The sequence below is a fragment of the Plecotus auritus genome, assembly GCF_963455305.1.
Source record: "Plecotus auritus genome assembly, chromosome: 7".
In the NCBI taxonomy this organism is placed as follows: Eukaryota; Metazoa; Chordata; class Mammalia; order Chiroptera; family Vespertilionidae; genus Plecotus; species Plecotus auritus.
Genome location: NC_137774.1, coordinates 68049330 through 68071221, shown reverse-complemented (window position 1 = coordinate 68071221; position 21892 = coordinate 68049330). Strand labels below are relative to the sequence as shown.

At 41.8% G+C, this 21892-nt stretch overlaps 1 protein-coding gene across 3 annotated transcripts in view; it reads right to left on the bottom strand.

The window, feature by feature from the left end:
• The window catches only part of XPO6 (exportin 6), a 137669-nt gene that overhangs the window by 50293 nt on the left and 65484 nt on the right, over nt 1-21892 (bottom strand). The window contains exons 7-13 of one of the 3 annotated variants that reach the window (XM_080679379.1): nt 20082-20535; nt 19954-19983; nt 19708-19777; nt 18668-18692; nt 17060-17093; nt 16790-16916; nt 10681-10790 (exon numbers count right to left, since the gene is read on the bottom strand). In XM_080679379.1, the coding sequence (XP_080535505.1) occupies nt 10681-10790; nt 16790-16916; nt 17060-17093; nt 18668-18692; nt 19708-19777; nt 19954-19983; nt 20082-20535 (850 nt within the window). The remainder of the gene's footprint in view (nt 1-10680; nt 10791-16789; nt 16917-17059; nt 17094-18667; nt 18693-19707; nt 19778-19953; nt 19984-20081; nt 20536-21892) is intronic. The other 2 variants (XM_080679380.1, XM_080679381.1) reach the window with 2 other exon arrangements.

The following is a 21892-nucleotide window of genomic DNA, read 5'->3' as shown; positions in this document are numbered from 1 at the left end:
AACCTACTTTTTTTTTTTTTCTTTAAATCCTCACCCGAGGATATGTTCTTCATTGATTTTTTAGAGAGAGAAAAAGGAAGGGGAAGGGGGAGGAAAGGAGAAGGGGAAGGGGAAGAGAAGGGTGAGGGAAAGTTGGAGAGGGAGAGGGGAGAGAGGGGGAGGGGGAAACATAGATGGGCTGCCCCCTGCACATGCCCTGACCAGAGATCGAACTCACAACCCAGGTATGTGCCCTGACTGGGACTCAAACCCACAACCTTTTTGGTGTACAGAATGATGCTCCAACCCACCGAGCAACCCAAGCCTGCTCTTTAATCAGTTTTAATAACACACAATCTAAGGGAAAAAATGGCAAGAGCCTGGATAAACCCTGATGCACAACAGTTGCTAATGCAAAGGCCAACAAACCACTAATTTTTTAGAACAAATCATGTTGCTTAAGTGCTTGCCTGTCCTGAAATGTTTCTCAGATAGGATCAGGAATTGCTCCCACTCATAAAGCAAGCCATCATGCTGGTCATTCAGCTCTCAGCACCAACCTACTCTCCGAACTGTGTGATACTGGAGCTGAGATGACACAAAGCACACTTCTCCTCAGCCCACTGGGCTCTCTCAACAGGGTGCAGAGGAAGACAGGGCGGGGGTGGTGGGGGTGGGATGAGGGGGAGGAGGGAGAGGGACTCTGTCTTCCTATGGGCTTGCTGACCAGTAGTGTCACCCCAACGCTCCAACAATAGTCATCTGGTGGTGACACCTGTTCCAGTTTCCAGCTTCTGCACTCCCAAAACCAGCCTCATCGTGCACTCTCAGAAGTGACAGTAGTGGCCAAACTATTCTCTCTCCTCAAAGGATTGAGTCCCCGCTCCACGGGCCCCCCAGGAGCTCCTGTGGCAGTGGGGTAGCCTCTGTCCTCAGACACATGAGCTCTAGCTGCCTGGGTTTATCTCTCTGATGAAGATTTCATAACCCCAACTTCTTTCCTTTGGTACCACTCAACCTAGGGGTGGAGTTGCTTCCTATAGTTATCATCTGTTATCTCAGGTTCCCCTTTTACTTTCCCAGTCCTCTAAAACCAGTTTAATCAATTTCCTACACTGAATTCTTAAAATAATCTAGTAATTTCTGTTTTCCTGACAGGACTCAGTCTATATATGTGAGTACTTGGATAACAAGATAACCAAAGTTGAATGATATCCAATGTCAAGATCAAATACAGGCCATCTAGTCTAAGAGTTCCCACTTATGTGATGAGAGTGTTTGTAAATGACTTCACAACCTAGATTACATTGGTAACTAAACATGGCCCAGAGAGGAATGGCAGGGAAATCAGTAATAAAAAGGCAACATCTATGGGAAAAATGGCAAGAGAATCAAAATCCCAGCCACAGAGATCAGACAAGAAGAAAAAAATCAAAGGCATCCAACTTGAAAAGGAGTAAGTAAAATTGTCATTATCCATAGAAGACATGATATTGTACACAGAAAACCTAAAGACTCCACACAAAAAACTACTAGAATTAATAAATGAGCCCAGCAGGTGTGACTCAGTGGTTGAGCATCGACCTATGAACCAAAAGGTCATGGTTCGATTACCATATAGGGCATATGCCTGGGTTATGGGCTCAATCCCCAGGGGATGTACAGGAGGTAGCCAATCAATGATTCTCTCTCATCATTGACGTTTCTCTCTCTTTCCCTTCCTCTCTGAAATATGTTTGTGTGTGTGCCTGTGTGTGTATCCTATCCTATATAATAAAAGCCTAGGTGGCATCACACCCTTGCGCAACATCGTCACAAGATGGCCACCACAAGAGAGCCGCACACACAGCAGAGGCAGGGCCCAGTGGCCACTCCGCACAGTGAGACCTGGGGGTCCTGCGGCTCTGCGTGGTGCAGAGGAGGCTGGTCCCGGTGTCTCCGCCGCCTCGCACAGAGGAGGCAGGTCTCAGCAGGGGAGGGCAGTTGTGGGTGATCAGGCCGGCAGGGGAGGGCAGTTGGGAGAGATCAGGCCAGCAGGGGAGGGCAGTTGGGGGCCATCAGGCCCCATCACGAGAGGGCAGTTGGGGGCCATCAGGCCCCAGCAGGGAGGGCAGTTGTGGGTGATCAGGCCGACAGGAGAGGGCAGTTGGGGGTGATCAGGCCGGCAGGGTAGGGCAGTTGGAGGCAATCAGGCCAGCTGGGGAGGGCAGTTAGGGCAATCACCAGCAGGGGAGCAGTTAGGTGTCAATCAGACCAGCAGGGGAGTGGTTAGGGGACAATCAGGCCGGCAAGCGGTTAGGAGCCAGCAGTCCTGGTGAGAGGGATGTCTGACTGCCGGTTTATCAGGTCTAAACCGGCAGTCAGACATCCCCCGAAGGGTCCCAGATTGGAGAGGGTACAGGCCGGGTTGAGGGACAGCCCCCCGCCCGTGCACAAATTTTGTGCACCAGGCCTCTAGTATAATAAAAGGCTAATATGCAAATTGACCGAACGGCAGAATGACCAGTCGCTATGATGTGCAATGACCATCAGGGGGCAGATGCTCAACAGAGGAGCTTCCCCCTGGTGGTCAGTGTGCTCGCACAGGGGAAGCACCACTCAGCCAGAAGCCGGGCTCACGGCTGGGGAGTGCAGCGGCAGTGGCGGTGGCGGTAGCTTCTCCTGCCTCCGCGGCAGCGCTAAGGTGTCCAACTGACAGCTCCCGGACTGCAAGAGGGCGCAGGCCGGGCTAAGGAACCACCCCCAGTGCATGAATTTTGTGCACTGGGTCTCTAATATATATATATATATATATATATATATATATATATATATATATATATATATATATCAATCCCATTTACCATTGCAACTAAATAAATAAATAAATAAACAAACAAACAAACAAACCTTGGAATAGCCCTAGCTATTGGCTCAGTGGATAGAGCATCAGCCTGCGGACTGAAGGGTCCCAGGTTCAATTCCAGCCAAAGGCACATGCCTGGGTTGCAGGCTCAACCCCCAGTAGGGGGCGTGCAAGTGGGCAGCCGATCAATGATTCTCTCTCATCACTGATGTTTCTCTCTCTCTCTCTCCCTCTCCCTTCCCTCTCTGAAATCAATAAAGAATTTTTTTTAAAAGATAACTTGGAATAAACCTAACCAAGGAGGTAAAAGACCTGTACTAGGAAAACTACACGACACTGAAGAAAAAAAATAGAGGAAGATACAAACAAATGGAAGAATATACTGTGTTCATGGGTTGGAAGAATTAATATCATTAAAATGTCCATACTCCCAAAGCAATCTATTAACATCTAAAAGGGAATTTAAAGACTTTGAAGCTATTTAAAGACTATAAGAAAGTAATAAAAGTAGTGGATAAAAGAAAAAAAAAGTTTAGTGGAGTCATAAGAGTAGGGCCTTAATCCAATAGGTCCAGTGTCCTTACATGAAGAGGAAGTGACAAGGGAGCACATGTATGCTCCCTCTCCTCTCCCCATGTAAGCACAGAAGAAAGGCCCTGAGAGCACTAAGAGAGAAGACAGCATCTGCAAGCCAGGAAGACTCCTCACCAGAAACTGCATCTGCCAGCACCTTGGTCTGTGACTTCTAGTCTCCAGAACAGTGAGAAAATAAATCTCTGTTATTTAAGCCACTCAGCCGATAGTATTTTGCTATGGCAGACCTAGCTGATTAATACGCAGGGTAAATGTCAATAAGAAAGAAACCTGGAATTCCAAGAATGAAGGAAAAGCAAGAGAATTGGCAAATACATGGGTAAATACAATAAACTATTTCTCTCCTGTTAAGATCTTTAATATATGAATGATTAACAAAAGCAAAAACTGAACATTGTCTGATAAGGTTTTCAATGTACATAGATGTTAAACATATGACAACCTCAATACAAAGAAGGGAGAGTAAAGGATCAATATGATGCTAAGGTTTCTACATTACAATTGAAGTGATAAAATGTAAGTGCTAAGTTAGGTATATATTTTGTAATGCCAGAGCAACTACTAAAAAAACTCATATAATGAGATATAGTCAAACACTCAGTAGATACATTAAAAGAGAAAACTAAATTTGCGTGCAACCAACACAGTCTCAAATGAAGCAAAAACTGATGAAACTGAAAAGAGACCGACAAATCCACAATTACACTTGGAGAGCTCACCTCTCTCAGTAACTGATAGAATAAGCAAGATAAAGACAACATGTAGAATGCCATCGACCAACCTGATCAATGACTGACATGTATAAAACACTTCACCCAACTACAGGAGAATACATACTCTTTTCAAGTGCACAATGAACAATCAACAAGAAGACTAGCTCATACAACAAACCATAACAAATAGAAAAAAATGGAAATCATGCAAATTGTTTTCAGCTCAATCTAAACTTGAAAACAACAAGATATATGGAAAATCTCAAATATCTGTAAATTAAACAGAGGAAATCTCAAGAGAAATTTGAAATACACTAAACAGCCCTGGACAGTGTGATTCAGTGGTTGGAGAGTTGTTCTGTGCACTAGAGGGTCTCAGGTTTAATTCCAGGTTAGGCACATACCCAGGTGAGGTTTTGATCCCTGGTTGGATCCCTGCATGAGGTAATCGATTGATGCTTCTCACATCAATCTTCTCCTTTCTCTCCCCCCGCTCCCTTCTCTCTCTAGAATCAATGAAAAACATATCCGTAGGTGAGGATTTAAAAAAAAAAAAAAATTAGCCTGGCCAGTGTGCTAAATGATTAGAATATCAGCCCACTCACTGAAGGGTATAAATTTAATTCCCAGTCAAGGGCACTACCTGGGTTGCAGGTTCGTTCCCACCTATCCTCCCCCGCTCTCTGCCCCCGCCCAAGCCCCAGTCAGGGTATGTGCAGGAGGCAACTGATCATTGTGTCTCTCTCACATGTCTGTCTGTCTGTCTTTGTCTCTCACTCTCTTTCTCTCTCACCCTCCCTTCCATCCTCTCTGAAAAGCAATGGAAAAAAATACCCTCAGGTGAAGATTAACAAAAGATAGATAGATAAATAAATAAAAGTAAATAAATTTTAAAAACACACTAAACCGTGAAAAGGAAAAGAGAACATACTAAAATTTGATAAAGCTAAAGCTCTGCTCAGATGAATTTTAAAGCTTTAAAGGTTTAAGTATATAATAGAGATAAACCTACAGATCTGTATGGCTCAAGCCACAGATGTGATTCCAAAAACATCCCAACTTCTGAGAGTTAAATAAAATTCTACATGTTAAGGCAACTACATAGTAGATGCTCAGTAAGTATATGAGGAATGAAAGAACAAATGAACAAATAAATAAATAAATACGTAGGCAATAAACAGACAACTCAAGATGGATCCCAATATATCAGACTACAAAGGACTGAAGCATAATCCTGGACAGCTTTTTCAACTCTATAATGAAATAACTAAGACCAAAATCACTTACTCTCTAGGGAAGTCAAAGGCATGAATTTCTCTTAGCAGGAGCTAGAAAGCTACTGGAGCCTTCATTTAAAACTAGTTAACATCTCTTATTAATTCTATCAAAATGTCATGTGTCATAATGGCACTTCTTCTTTATTAAGCAGAAAACCCACTCGGGAAAAAAAAAAAGGGCAGCAATTTGTCTCATGCTCACCCACTTTTGTTTACAGTTCAATCTAGTGTCACCTGGAATCCCTGACTGGTCTGTGGCCAGCACTTGTCCGCAGTCTCATGACAAAGGGGTTCGTTCACAAGTCAATAACTTTAGTTGCTTAACTCACTTCAGGTTTCCTCATCTTCCTGTAAAAATAAGTTTCTACACAGGTGGCTCCCTTCACATTGACAAGCACAAAGAAAAGAGAGTGAGAGAGAAAAGGGAAGAACACCAATACATATTTACTGAGCACTTACTGTCAGCCATGGTGCTTTACACACATTGGTTAATTTAATTTTCTCAACAACTTATAAGATAGGTACAACCATCCATAAAGTACAAAGGAGGAAAAGTAGAAAGAAATTCAGTTCTTTCCACACCACCTCAAAATGGCAAATCTGGACAATGAGCCCCACCAGCAATTCTTATTTTTTAAATTGATTTCAGAGAGGAAGGGAGAGGGAGAGAGACAGAAACATCAGTAATGAAGAACCATTGATCGGCTGCCTCCCACACATCCTACACTAGAGATCTAGCCCAAAACAGGGGCATGTGTCCTGACCAGGAATCGAACCATGACCTCCTGGTTCATAGGTTGAAGCTCAACCACTGAGCCATGGCTGAGTGGGCCCCACCAGCAAGTTCAGCTGGGTAAGTTACAGAACTTTTTTACTCCATTAATATTGGAACCCAAGTTCTCTAAAATCCCCACCAGTTCTGATCAAGAAGCTCTGAAGTATTCTGACTGAGCAAGGAACATGCAGAGCTCCAATTTCCAAGCTCCTAAGACCAAAAATAAATCCATGTACATTTATGCTTCTAAATTTGTAGCCTACAATGTCTACCACATTGTTGTCAGTGACAAATGATGCAAAACCTTTAAACCACAAGGAACAGGAACTCAGTGCTGCCTCTGTGACTTAACCATACCTACATTTCCCACTAAGACACTGAGAAAACATTCTTGACTACTTCCTGTAAGATCAATTGTTTCTGAAATTCTGGATCAACCACCAGTCTGATTCCAAAAGCACCCCAACTTCTCTCAGATATATTTTATCGGTTGAAAAATATCTGACCATATTTATAAACTCTCAGATAAAATGAATGTGGTAATCACCAATAGCCAGTGCTCTTTTTCAGCTGCTTCTGCAAAACAGCACAGTCTAATATATTGGGATCTTTTATCCAGGGGTCCTCAAACTACGGCTCGTGGGCCACATGCGGCCCACCAAGGACATTTATCTGGCCCGCCGGGTGCCGCTGCCTGTCCTGCTTAGCAGCTGACACATCCCGGGCCCGCAGTGCACCTAGGAATTTGTTCATAGTTTTTTTTTAAACTATAGTCCGGCCCTCCAACCGTCTGGGGGACAGTGAACTGGCCCCCTGTTTAAAAAGTTTGAGGACCCGAGTCTAGAACAGTGGCTACCAAACTTTCGAAACTTTCATTTAAAAACTTTTGAGCATGCTTGTATAAAACTTTTGAGCATGTACAGTATAAAAGGTGACAGATAAAATTTATCAGTTAAAGTTCAACTTTTTTCTTTGTGTACCCCAGTGGACTACTTATACACCGTTCCTGGTCAGTTTACTACCATAGAACACATCTAGACTACGTCTAGAACATTAAGGGGTATTTGATGGACAAGCAGGTCTTCAGATGATGGTTACTCTTTCAAAGCATAAGCCACAGACGAACTCTGAAGGCTTGGGGTTTGGGCATTTTTGTTGTTTAAAGACATAAAAGTGTTGTAAGTGTATACTTTAAAAAAAGTCATGCCCTAACCCAGTGGTTGGCAAACTGCGGCCAACCGCTCTGTTGACTAATGAGTTTGCCGACCACTGCCCTAACCGGTTTGGCTCAGAGGATAGAGCGTCGGCGTGGGACTGAAGAGTCCCACGTTCGATTCTAGTCAAGGGCACATGCCCGGGTTGTGGGCTCAATCCCCAGAAGGGGCATGCAGGAGGCAGCCAACCAATGATTCTCTTTCATCATTGATGTTTCTATCTCTCTCTCCCTCTACCTTCCTCTCTGAAATCAATAAAAATATATTTTTTTAAAAGTCATGAAAAATTAGAAAGCTTCATTTAGGATGATAATCAAATGATCAATGAGAAAAATTCCTAGTGCTAAAAGTGGTCAGCCAGGCCCTACCTGGTTTGGCTCAGTGGACAGAGTGTCAGCCCACGAACTGAAGTGTCAGGGGTTCGATTTGGGCCAAGGGCACATACCTCGGTTGCAGGCTTGATCCCGGGTCCTGGTTGGAGGCGTGCAGGAGGCAACCAATCGATGTGTCTCTCTCACATCGATGTTTCTCTCTCTCTCTTTCTCTCCCCCTCCCTTCCACTCTCTCTAAAAATCAATGGAAAAATATCCTTGGGTGAGGATTAACAATAACAAAAAAAATAGTAGTCAGCCAGAACCTCTGACAACTGTGGTATCAGATGCTATCAGATAAGAGGTGCCTGGGCAGACAAGTCGACATCAGCAGGAAGACTAAAGGCATTTAGGCTCTCCAGGGGCCCTGTCACTTAAGTCCATGGTCACCACCACAGCCAAATGGCAGCAACATCATCTATTACTATTACTGTTGGGGTCATCACTGTGACTGAGTGTCTAATCATATGTTAGGTACTGTGCAGGTATTTTATACACATGATTCTATATACATCCTAGCCAACCTTCAAGACAGGTATTAGTATGCTAATTCTGCAAGAGGAAATAAATGTGGTCAGCATATAACCTGACCAAAAGTAGCACTGCTACCATGAAGCAGCAAAAGAATTTAAACTCTATACCACTGCTCCTTGCTTTGGGACAATAGTCTGTCTAAGTGTATATTTAATAGTAATAATCTGCTAGTGTACATTTTCTCAATGAAACCATAGTCTCCACACCTAAAGCACACTTGTACTGTGCTTTAAGAAGGATTTCCATATTAATCACTTCCCCAGTTTATTCTTTCAACAAGCCTGGGAGATAATATAGCAAAATTAGGCATAGTCCCAGGACCAAACGATGCAACTGTTAGGCATCCAAGAAAGAGAATTTGGCAGAAGTACATTTGCTTTGAAGAATTTCATTCAAAAACACAATTACTTACAGTTAGCAAATTCACCAAAAACAGGATCTACTGTTGTGTAATGAGGTTTCTGATACATGAATGTACTACACATAACCACAAGTGAGTTGACACCATAGCAACTTGGAAGCTGTTTTGCAATCACAAAAATAATGTTTGGGAACAAAAGTGCAAATGTTTAAACTTGAAATGCAAATATTTATAATTTTAAAAGCTCATAAAACCTCAGCAGTGGAAAAGGTTTTAGAGGTTCCATCCAACCTCTTTCCAGGCAGGGATTCTCCTCAGCACCTCCGTTTGGCACATTTCTGGGGAAGGCATGCTCACAATCTCCACCACCAACCACTGATACCATTTACTGAGCATTTATAATGTGCCAAGCATTCTAAATACATTAGCTCATTATTTCTCAAATGAAGTAATGACCACAGTGTACAGAAAACACACTGTCTACCTGCAAGCAAAAAAATGAGCTTGAGACACATGGGGGGAAACATTTCCCCATTTTCTATTTTTATGCTAAGCAAAATAAGCCAGTCAGAGAAAGACAAGTATCACATGATCTCACTCATAAGTGGAATCTAAGGAACAAAATAAACTGTTGAACAAAATAGACACAGAGACATAGAAGCATGGAACAGACTATTGAATCTCAGAGGGAAGGCGAGGTGGGTGGGTGAGAGGGAACAGATCAAGAAAGAACTTGTATGCATATATGCATAACCCATGGACACAGAAAATAGGATGGTGAAGGTCTGGGGTAGGGATGGGCTAGAAGGTCAATGGGAGAAAAAAGGGGACATGCACTGAGTGGCCAGATTATTATGATCTCTGAATGCATAATAATCTGGCCACTCAGTGTATATCCTATATAATAAAAGGCTAATATGCAAATTGTCCCCTTGACCAGGAGGCCAGCTGGCCAACTGCCCAAGTCCCCTCCCCCTGGCCAGGCTGGCTGGACCGCACCCATGCACGAATTCATGCACCAGGCCTCTAATACACACACACACACACACACACACACACACACACACACACGCACACTGAGTGGCCAGATTATTACATGTCCAGAGATCATAATAATCTGGCCACTCAGTGTATGTAATACTTGCAACAATAAAGATTTTAAAAAATAATTTAAAAGTACATATATCATTTTAAAAGTACAAAAGTAATTATCTGTGGATTATAGAATTATGGATAACTTATCTTCTTTATATTTTCTATCTTTGCTTGGTTTCTAAAATAAATACTTTTCCATGACAAGTATATATTACCTTATTAAGGAAATTTTCAAACACATACAAAAGGAGTAAGAATATAATGAACCCCAAGTTCCTACCAACTAAGTTCAACCTCAACCAACACATGGCCAACCCACTTCCTCCTCTCTTCCCAGTGGATTATTTTAAAGCAAATCCCAGGTGTCACATCATTTCATCCAATAAAATACTTCACTAGTGTCATTACAAACAACACACAATGCCCAGCCGGCGTGGCTCAGTGATTGAGCATCAACCTAAGAACCAGGAGGTCACAGTTCAATTCCCGGTCCGGGCACATGCCTGGGTTGCAATCTCGATCCCCAGTGTGGGACATGCAAGAGGCAACTGATCAATGATATTCTCTCATCACTGATGTTTCTATCTCTCTGTCCCCCTCCCTTACTCTGAAATAAAATACATATATATATATACACACACACACACATACACATATATCACACACACACACACACACACACACACCACGAAGCATATCACACCTAAAAAAAAAATAACAGTATTTTTTAATCAGAAAAAAATGTTTTCAGGAAATGAAATATTAAGGGGGAAAAGGAAGAAAATAGTAAATGGCATTACTACTTTAGGTTATGTGACTCAGTTTCACTGAAGAGGTCTGGCTGCATGGTTGACCTTTCAAGGCCATAAGAAAAACTGGCAAAAATGTCTATTTCTAAATGATCAACATTTCTGGGGTTTACCTGTTGAGAACTGCTTCCTTGTCTCCCAGACGACTTTTAATTTTACTTGTCAGATAGTCCAAAAACAGCGTCCAGATGTCCAAGCAAGAGAAGTAACCTTCATGCGTAGGCTATGGTGCAAAAGAAATCCAGACAATGAAATTACTTAGTGCAAATACTCCTTAGGAACCCACCCACCAGTACACTTCTACCAGAATGTTACAACCATAAGTCTAGGTTCCCTCAACTTCCTGGTGTCTTTTAGAGGATCTTCACAATTAGGCCTGTTGAACCTAATGAGACAAGGCTATCAGAGACACAGAAGCATGGAACAGACTGTCGAATCTCAGAGGGAAAGCGGGGGTAGCAGGATCAGATGTGGAAAGAACATAATTGGTGGCAGAATCAGATGTGGGAAGAACACGTCATTAGGGAGGTACTAAGTGGGACAAATTGAGTTACAAAATAAGCCAAGCAAACACCTATATTAAAATCTAAAACTGTGGTAAGGAGGACTCTTTCAGATTATCCAATTCAAATCTGTTTATAGAGAAGGAAACTGAGATCCAAAGATATGATTTAGTCAAGGTCAGGGGGAGGAGCAGGTCCTTTTACCTCCGGCAAATGCTCTTTCCACGACATACCATTACGAAACTGAAAATAAATTTCAGTGGCTCCAAAGGTGCCAAGTTTACACATTTGAACATTAGGAAAGACCATTTGCAGTCTTCCTATATAACAGTCTGAAAATGAGCTTGTTAAGTCTGACTCTCGAGCACCATCTCATCTGCAGAAGTAGGGGTGTCCAACAGGCTAACAGCATCTCTAACCCAGTGTTGATAAGGACAAAGTGAGAAGAGGAGACAAAGTCTTTGTAGGATCCTAGTGCTGGACCATTTGAGTGATTGCAGTGACAAATGCTTTGGAGAGCTTACAGCTCTATTTCTTACAAAATCCAGGCATTATACTCTCCACCATCTAGTCCTTCTCATATTAGTACATATTCAATTTCAACTTGTGGTCCCTCAATCCCTTACATATCCACTCAAATTCTTGCTACCTACAAGAACTCTTTGGTTTTAGTTGTGATTGCTTGATTGAACCATATATTGGTAGCAGAATCAGATGTGGAAAGAAATAATACCATCATCTTGGATCAGTTTTCCTTCCATTTCTGATCCACAAGGAAATCCAGAAGTTTACATGGACATGTATGAAACTTGCCCAAGGAGTAACTAATGTTGGGTGGTAGCGTGCAGAGGGAGTTATGTGCCCAGTCGAGTCTGAGACTGAAAACTATAACTTAAAAATCAGCAGACTCCAAGCTCACAACCCGCCAGGCAGCCCTGGCACCAGAGGGCTAGAGCTCCATCAGGACCACTGACAAGCCATCCTCAGAAAAAAGAAAGAACGCTTCCAGTCTCCACTTCGGACTTCACAAAACGCAGGATACATCCATGAAAAGAAATGACGCAGACGATTAAGCAGGAAAACAATTGATAAGCCACATGGAGAGAAAATGAGCAATTGGTGGGCAGGCACTCAACTTGCCCAGCCTGGAGATGTGGTCTTGTCCTGGCTTTTGGCTTGCTGAGCTTCCCTTAATTAAGTCACCCAGCTCTACTTCTTTGATTTGAAATATTTACCAGTCCCCATTAAAGAACATAACTGACCAGATGCACATGGAAGTGTATGAGAGAAAAGCCACCATATAAGTCCAGGTTTTATGGTGTTGTTAAAATACTTTATAATTATACACGTCTTACCATGCCTTTGAATTAAAGATGTACTATGTGTGTGAAGGCTGGAAAAAAAAGTGGGCAGATAAACCTTCTGTAGGACCTGAAACACTGCCACTCACATCCATACATGCAAGCCCCACTGTGAGACCTCGTGTATAACCCACATCTGGCCATTGACGATTGCTGTGGGCACAGACTGGTAAGATGATAACGATGACAGGTTGACTGCACGTTTAAAGTCGTCCAACTTTTCAGAACCCACACAAGCCCGTTTTTTAAATGTACCTGCACTCAGATTTACTTATCAGATTCCAGGGATAATTAGTCACTAAAGATCCTGACAAGTTTCTGGCTGGTTTGGCTCAGTGGATGGAGCGTCGGTCTGCGGACTGAAGGGTCCCGGGTTCGATTCCAGCCAATGGCACATGCCCGGGTTGTGGGCTTTATCCCCAGTGGGGGATGTGCAGGAAGCAACCAATCAATGATTCTCTCTCATCATTGATGTTTCTATCTCTCTTTCCCTCTCCCTTCCTCTCTGAAATCAATAAAGATATATTTTTTAAAAAAAGAAATTAATGATACCTCTCTTATTTGCAAGTGGTCTGTAGTGGTTAGTTGTCATTTGCACTGGTGTATGTGATTTTTAAAAATATATTTTTATTGATTTCACAGAGGAAGGGAGACAGAGAGAGAGCTAGAAACATTAATGTTAAGAGAGAATCACTGCCCTAACCGGTTTGGCTCAGTGATAGAGCGTCAGCCTGCGGACTGAAAGGTCCCAGGTTCGATTCTGGTCAAGGGCATGTACCTTGGTTGCGGGCACATCCCCAGTAGGAGGTGTGCAGGAGGCAGCTGATCGATGTTTCTCTCTCATCGATGTTTCTAACTCTCTAGCCCTCTCCCTTCCTCTCTGTAAAAAATCAATAAAATATATTTTAAAAAAAAAAAAAAAAAGAGAGAGAATCACTGATCAACTGCCTCTTGACACCGCCCACTAGGGGGGTCGAGCCCAAAACCCAGGCTGACGGGGAATCGAACCGTGATCTTCTGGTTCACAGGTTGACGCTCAACCACTAAGCCACACCCGGCTGGGCTGGTCTGTGTTATCTTCACAATAGTCCTGGAAACTGGACATATGTATTTTTCTACTTCCCATTTCATAGATAAAGGAGCCAAGGCTCAGAAGTTACCTGCCCAAGGTGATAAACAGAACTAAAATGGGGATATTGAGACTCTGGTCCAGAGCCCTCCCCAACCCCCAGGCCATACTATCTCAGAGAGTTTTAGGAAGGAGGGGCAAAATGAAAAATGTAAGACCAAGAAGGAATTGGTGATGACACAGTAAGAGAAAAAGGAGGAAGACAGAAATCATATGATTATTTGCAGACACCCCAGGGCCTCAGCAAGCAAGGAAAGTGACAGTGAAGGCAAACATCTGGTGAGCACTAGTGGCTGGAGGAACTGCAACAAGACACTTAGATGGGAAAAACAAAGTAGGAAAAGAAAGAGAAGAAAGATACTAACATCATGTTTATCTTATTCTTTATCTATTCTTTCAAAATATTTTACCAATACCAAACTTTTCATGAATTTTATAAACAAAAGGCAAAAATATTGAGTACATCCATAATAACCCTCCAGATAAGAGCAAAGCCCTATTTCCCCACTTTACAGTTAACTAAACTATGATGAAGTAAGTTCACACTGTTAATGAGTAGATGAGAACTTAAAGCTCTCTCTAGAGAGCATTTAATTTCTTATTCTTAAATCGTATCCCAAAAAACTCCCCAACCACCAGCTCCTGATGCAGGAGTATGCCCTGCCATCTCTTCTCCACTGTGCCTCTCCAGCAAAGGGCTGCCCACCCTGTGGTAAACTGCATGGAGCACCTTCCAGATTCCCACCCCTCTGCCCAATGCTCAGCATCTGCTTCTGCCCGGACCTAGAGGACTCCACAGTCCAAGAACCTGCACCCAGAAAGAAAGGTCCTCACACAAAAGGCCATGAGAGCAGAATGGAGCTCAGCTGGCAGAGACCTGCAGGTAAAGGAGGAAGATGGTTGTGGTTTGCTTCATTACCATATCTATTTCTTTTCCCAGCACATAAATATAATGTATATGTATAGGTATATGTTTATGTATATGTATATAAAACTACCCTTTTCAGTTCAATGGAGAACTACAATCAATGTAGGACTCTAGTGAAAGAATCATAAAAGATGAACACTGGGAAAGACCCTGAAAATGCCCACTGCAGCCGCTCACTGTAGGTAAGAAAACCGAAATCAAAAGAAACGAAATAGACTTTTTCCAAGGACATAGACCTAACAGAAACAACCAGAGCTCAACAATAATTTTTTAGTCCAAATCCAAAGAACATCCTAAGATATGCACACTTGAACACATTCTTCTATACCATATAGGATATTAAAAGATCCCTTTTTACCTAGGGGGCAAGACTGCAAGACATTTTCATTCCATTTTCCCAAACAGACCCTTTCTTTCTGACGTCAGCACTGGCTTGTTTTCTCTCTTTCATTTCTGCTACACTTGTCCTATGCTATCTATCAAATCCTTCTTTTTCCTGGTCCCCTTTAGGATTTGTCTGGACCCCTCTCAAAACTTTCCCACCTTTGATGCCTCTTTCTCTTTCCCATCCTCACCATCCTACATTTCATCCCCTCTTCTATTCCTCCTGAGGCCTGGTGAGCCAGGTTTTCCTTCTTGCTCTGAACTCACCGGACTCTCTGCCAGACGTCTTGCACTTGGAGGTCTGACAGAGTCCAGTGATGATGGCACCAGTCTACAGTTACTGAACATCACTGAGTGGAACCATTACAGCCTGTGATTACCCTCCTCCACCTGCGCCCTTCCCTGTTTCCAGGAATGGTTCACCTTACCACTGGGTGCTCTGACGGAGTGCCAAGCACCTCCTTGAGAAAGGCTGGCTCGCACACTAAATCCTAACTCCAAGTCCCCTATCACAGACACACACTCCTCCCAGCCTAGACCCATGCCTCTCCTCTAGCCCCATTAAGCTACATTAGTGATTTAAACAATCATAAACATCTCCTTATAAAATCAGATGCCCTTGCTGACAAGTTCATCCCTAGTATGTACCAGCAGAAAGAGCTACATATGTATACCAAAAAATGTGTGCAAACATGTTCACTGCAACATGATCCCTGGTCACCAAAACTGGAAGCAGCCCAAATTGGCAGTGGAATAGATCTTCAGACAATGACTTACTATAAAGCAATGAAAAAGAACAACTACTACCACACAGCACAGATGAATTTCACAAACATAATACTAAATGAAAAAAGCCAGACAAAACAAATATACTTTGTTTGTTTCCCTTAGAAACTAATCTGGGATGTTAAAGTCAGGACTGGGGTTACTTCAGGGAGTAATGGGAGGGAAGTGACTGGGTAGGGACATGAGGAGATTTCTGGGGGATGCTGGTAATGGTTAATGTTCCAATTCTTGAGTTAGGTGGTGGTTACATGGTCTGCACTTTTCTGTATGTGTGTGATACTTCAATAAAAAAGCTGATTTTAACCACACACACAAATGGGCACAAGGGATAGGGTACGACGGAAATGTCTACAACTGGACTGTGGTGATGATGGCACAGTCGCAGGCATCCTCAAACTACGGCCCGCGGGCCACATGCGGCCCGCCGAGGACATTTATCTGGCCCAACGGGTGCTGCTGCTTGTCCTGCTTAGCAGCCAACTCGTCCCTGACCCGCAGTGCGCATAGGAATTTGTTCATAGTTTTTTTTTTTTTAAACTATAGTCCGGCCTTCCAACGGTCTGAGGGACAGTGAACTGGCCACCTGTTTAAAAAGTTTGAGGACCCCTGGTAGTAACCGACATCACTGCATTGTCCCATTACAGCGGGTGAATTTAGTAGTATATAAATTTTACCTCAGTAAAGCTGTTAAAATATATACAAATAAAAAATACTGGGTCACTAAAATGTAAACTCAATGGAGGCAAGGACTTTGAAGATTATATATGCCTAGCTCCTGAAATATAATAGGAACTCAAAAAATATTAGTTGAAGGGAGCTGGGGGTTGGGAGAATGTATGCTTCTCCAACAACACCATAATGGTTAAGAGAGCACAGACTGTATAGGCTCAAATCCTGGCTCCATCGCTTACTGTATGATCCTGAGCAAGTTATTTTTTGTGCCTCAATTTCTTTATCTTTTAAATGGAGAGGATAATAATAATACGTACCTCACTGGGTTGTTATGAAGGATAAATGTGTTCATCTTTACATACTAAGCACTACAAAATGTTTGGGAAGTAAAGTTCTTTCTCCTAAAAATAACAAAGCAGACTTTGGGGGAGAAAGGCATGGGCAATTCTGGTGCATTACCTGATGAAATGTGTACTTAAACAAAAGTGTCAAAAATTCCACCACGGGGAACTGGGAGTAGGACTCAATTCTTCTTAAGTGAACACTCACAAAGAGCCGCAGAAAGTCAGTAAACTTCTCGATGTAGCTAAATAAGAGAAGACAAAAGGTAACAATGAGACACGCAGCACCTCCTTAAAAGAAAACTCAAATTCAATCCAAATTTCTTTCAGTAAAGAACTATACAGATTTATATTTTCAGTTAAAAATATAAAGGCCTACAACAATTACCTACAGGTCAGGCAACCCTTCATTCCATTACCACCTGAAACATAGCAGAAAAGCAACTTTAATCCTCAAACACCATCTATGAAGCATCGCATAAGCTAGTGCTCTCACATTTTCTGACTCGTTAGTGTTATGGCCCAAATAAAGTGAAAGGAAATGATTCTAAAAAGTCAATGGGCAGATCATGTGTGTCATTTCAACCTGGCAGGTCTGGAAGGGTGGTTTTCTTTTGTAGGAGGCCAAAATATTAAAATGAATGTGCTAAAAACCAAAACAAGGCTATACAAAAGGCATGGCATCCAGGTAAGATATAGTCAAGCCTGCCCTGTGTTTAATTAGCACCAGGAGCTAATTAAACACAACACATCCCAATCCACTCCAAAGTGATTTCAAAAATAAGGGAAGAATGCTGTCAGAGCTGGAAAAGCCTCGGGACAATTTAATCTGATGCTTCATTTTACAGAGGCCTGGAGAGATAAAGTGATCAGCCCAAAGTTACTCAGCCAGCTCATGGCAGAATGGGACCACCATCCACTCCCAAATCAGTGCTCTCTTTTCACATCACAGTGAATCCCCAATCATCTGTATTCCCAAAATCATTTCACAGAAGAGTGTGGGTCACAGCTGCAAGGATAAGAGATTCTGTTATTAAACACACAGCACATCATCACTCTCACATCTCAGAAACTGTCATTGTAAGCCCCTAAATACCAAAAGGTGATTAGAAAATGAGATGGACATAGCTCCATAAATTCCACTTCAGAGACCAATAACAAAAAAGATAAAGACATAGCAGGCCTTAGCCAAAAATTAAATAATGGCTAAAACCAATTCTGAAACTCATAACTGAAAAAAAACCTATTTTTAAAAAGCACAGATATATGAAATAATAAAGGGGGAGAAGAAGACTTTGTCTCAGAGGAGCAAAATTATGCCATAAATAAAATGTCCCATATTGTTCTTGGGACCTATTTGCCCTGAGGATGGCCCACTGGTCTGACCTGCACACATATGTAAACTTCTTTGCAGCTTTAATAACATTAATTTGTTTGATAAGGATCACAGTGCCAAATTCTTGAAAAACAGTAAGGCACTGAAATCAACTGTTTCAAGGGTTCGAAAAGGACAAAGAGACTTCTCTCTGATGCCTTTAATCACTAATCCTGAATGAGCAGGAACTCCTCATTCCTTGCTCTGCTTATTACATTATATTTTTACAGGGATTTTCAAAGTCACCAACCTGTTTACTGCTTTTTAGAAAGATGCACTCAATTCCCTAGCACCCGTAAAAGAACAAAGAGAAGTCATGGGTAAAATATCACACAATCTCAATTTTATTTTAATCACCAACCCAAATTTTTACAGAATACAAACAAGGCTGTTCAGCTGCTAAAACTACAAATTTTATTTCACCTCATTTTCTTTCCCTTGCCCACCTTCTGGTACAGGTGCTAATGAGCAGTAGAAAGTTAGGGAAAAAGGCAGTGGAGAAAGAGAAGCAAAGGACCTGGTTAAGTAGCACCTAAACAACGGAGAATGGACTTAGCTGTTTAGAATTAGTAGTAGAGACCCGAGAGCCAGGAAGCAAGCACACAGTATTGTTTATGTCACCTTTCTGCTTCCAGGCACCTCTCAGCTTTCACAGGGCAATAGGAAGCATAGAATTAAAATATAAAACCAAGAGCATAAAAGTTACATGTAACAAAATCAGTACAAAGATAATCCATGACAACATTTCTATACCACCCACAGATAAGCCATAACAAACATTATGCTACAAGTAAAAGTCAAAACAACTGATATTCTATGCTTGATACAGCAGTTAGATTTTAACATATGAAAATACAGCCTCTCTTAACACAAGCTAGAAAAAATATAAAATAGTGTTTGAATACTGATACCTTTGAATTTATATACAAAGCTATTTCCAAATAATAAATAAAACATATTACCATACCATTTTATGAATTTTTCTGTGATTATACAGAGAAATTTTACACGAAGTTTGCTTACAATGAAGCAAACCAATTTTTTTAACTTTAGAAAAACTTTATTAAAATTGCTTAATTTAAAAAAGCACTAAAATTGTCTTAACTTTAGGTACTTTGTATTGTTATTTATTCTAAGGAAATGGATTAACTCTGAATAGCTTAATAATAAAAAACAAGCCAAGGAAAATTGATTAAAATATTAACTTTGGCTGCCAGGCAATCTATACATATTTACTAATTCAATACAATTTATCTGCTTGGACATTTCTGAACAGTAAACATGATGCTGTTAATATAAGTTTCAATTTTCCCTCTGGTTTTCATCCCGCAGTAGCATATTAATGCAAGTTGTAAGACAGATAAATGACATCTACAAGGGAAATAAAAGAGACCATGCCTCAGAGTACTGTGATGGAAGCCTCTTTTAGGGCACTTAGGAAAGGCTAGATCATTTTAGACTCCATTCAAAAGGACAATAACAAACATACACAGGTACGCCCACAGTAACATCTCTCCTTTCTTTCGTGAAAACTTGCCATCTGTGTGAAAATGACAATATGACAGCATTCCTATACATTGGCTGATGTTCACTTGGGAAAAGTCAAATAGTAAAAACTGACAAGCCACACCAAGTGAGAAAGGTGATTGTAACTCCTGTACCTCCACGAACCTCCTCTCCTGTCCTTGGCTACGCATGAGCAGCAGTTTCGGTTCCTGCACCACCTCAGACCTGCAGGCAAATAGTGAGGAAAAGGGGGGGAAGACGGGTGGAAGGGAGGACAGGAGATGGATGGGGGGAAAAGACAACAAGCCTACACAATTCACAATCACTTTTCAAACTCACCTCATTTCCCTTAACCACCCTAGCCCTTCCAGCTAAGCCTAGATTTACTGGTACACACCTACCTTTCTGTTCCTGACCAGGATCCCAAAATTCTGAAACCAAAGAGGATTACAAACACCATGCAGAACACTGTGATAACCAGTCAAGGCCCTCTCTCAGGGCACGCTGACGTCACACCTGTTTTCATTACCTCTCATCAAGTTCTTCTAGCCTGCTCTTGACCGTGTGGGCATTGTTATCCTTGGTGATTTTCTGCAGGAGGTAGAAAGTCTGCTGGAACATACGCAGTAAGTACTCCTCAAATTCCATAGGCACACAGTTCTTGGACATGAGTTCATTGATGCAGGACATGGCCAGGACCCCAAGCCGGCCGCGTTCCTGACCCAACACACAGTTCTGACTGCTGCCATTAACTGATGCCATCTTTCTGGCCCGGATGTCACAGCCAAAGCGCGCAAAGTGGAAGATGGTAGTAAGGAGGGATGGGGTGATGCTGGCAGACAGAGGAATCCAACTGAAGAGATGGGCCAGGCACTCCAAGGCCAGGGAACAGATATACTCACTCTCCACATCAAGAATGGGGATTGGCTGATTCAGCAGTTTGGCTGAACTAGGACTCTGCAACAGGTTACTCAGTAAGTCACCTGAAAATACAAAAGGCTTTTAAGATCTACATTATCAAATCTCTTACAAACCAATTTAAGTAATTCTCCTTCAAACAAACAAACAAAAGCAAGCATTACTCTAAATCAGGAGTTCTCAAAGTTTGGTCCAGGGACCCCTGAGTGTTTAAAATAATGCTGCTCTTCTCAGTAAATGTTTTTATTTGCTCTGGAAAACATTTATTTTTCATTAAAATATATCAGCTTTATATATAATGAGTTTATCAGTTATTTTTAAAGGAATTGATAAATATTTGTAAATTTTCTGTTTTAGTATCAATAGATATAACTTACAAAGCTTTCTGAGGACCTCAATAATTTTAAGAGTAAAGGAGTCCTGGGTTAGGGTGGGACAAAATGGGTAAAAGAAGCCAAAAGGTACAAGCTACCAGCTATAAGAGAAATGAGCCCTGAGGTTGTAGTGTGCAGCATGGTGATCACAGCTGGCAATACGGTACTGCCTATGTGAAAGTTGCTAAGAGATCTTAAAGTTCTCATCTCAAAAAAAATTATGGATGTTAACTTATTATGGTGATCGTTTCACAATATATATATATATCAAGTCATTATGTTGTACACCTAAAACAAACGATGTTATAGATACCAATTATATCTCAAGTTTTTTAAAAAAAGAGTAAAGGGGCCCAGAGACCAAAAATTTGAGAATTACTGGGCTAGGCAAGGTAGGTCTGTGGACCTGCACCATCAGCATCTCTGGGAACTTGTCAGAAAGTACATATTATCAGGCGCCACCGTACACACACCTACTGACGTAGAACCAGAAGGAATAGAGCCCAGTACAAGCTCCCTAGGTCAGTGGTTCTCAACCTTTCTAATGCCGCGACCCTTTAATACAGTTCCTCATGTTGTGGTGACCCCCAACCATAAGATTATTTTCGTTGCTACTTCATAACTGTAATTTTGCTACTGTTATGAATCGTAATGTAAATATCTGTGTTTTCCGATGGTCTTAGGCAACCCTGCTAGCAAGCGGTTCTCAACCTGTGGGTCGCAACCCACAGGTTGAGAACCACTGCTGTAGAGCCTAAGACCATCGGAAAACACAGATTATTTACATTACGATTCATAACAGTAGCAAAATTACAGTATGAAGTAGCAACGAAAATAATCTTATGGTTGGGGGTCACCACAACATGAGGAACTGTATTAAAGGGTCGCGGCATTAGAAAGGTTGAGAACCACTGCTCTAGGTGATTCTTATACTTAATTTTTGAGAAGCACTGGACTAATAAAATCATGTAAAATGAAATGAGGGGGAGCTATAAAATGATTTTAGAAAAGACAAAAGAAGAAAAGTATTCAAAGCTATAAGAAGAAT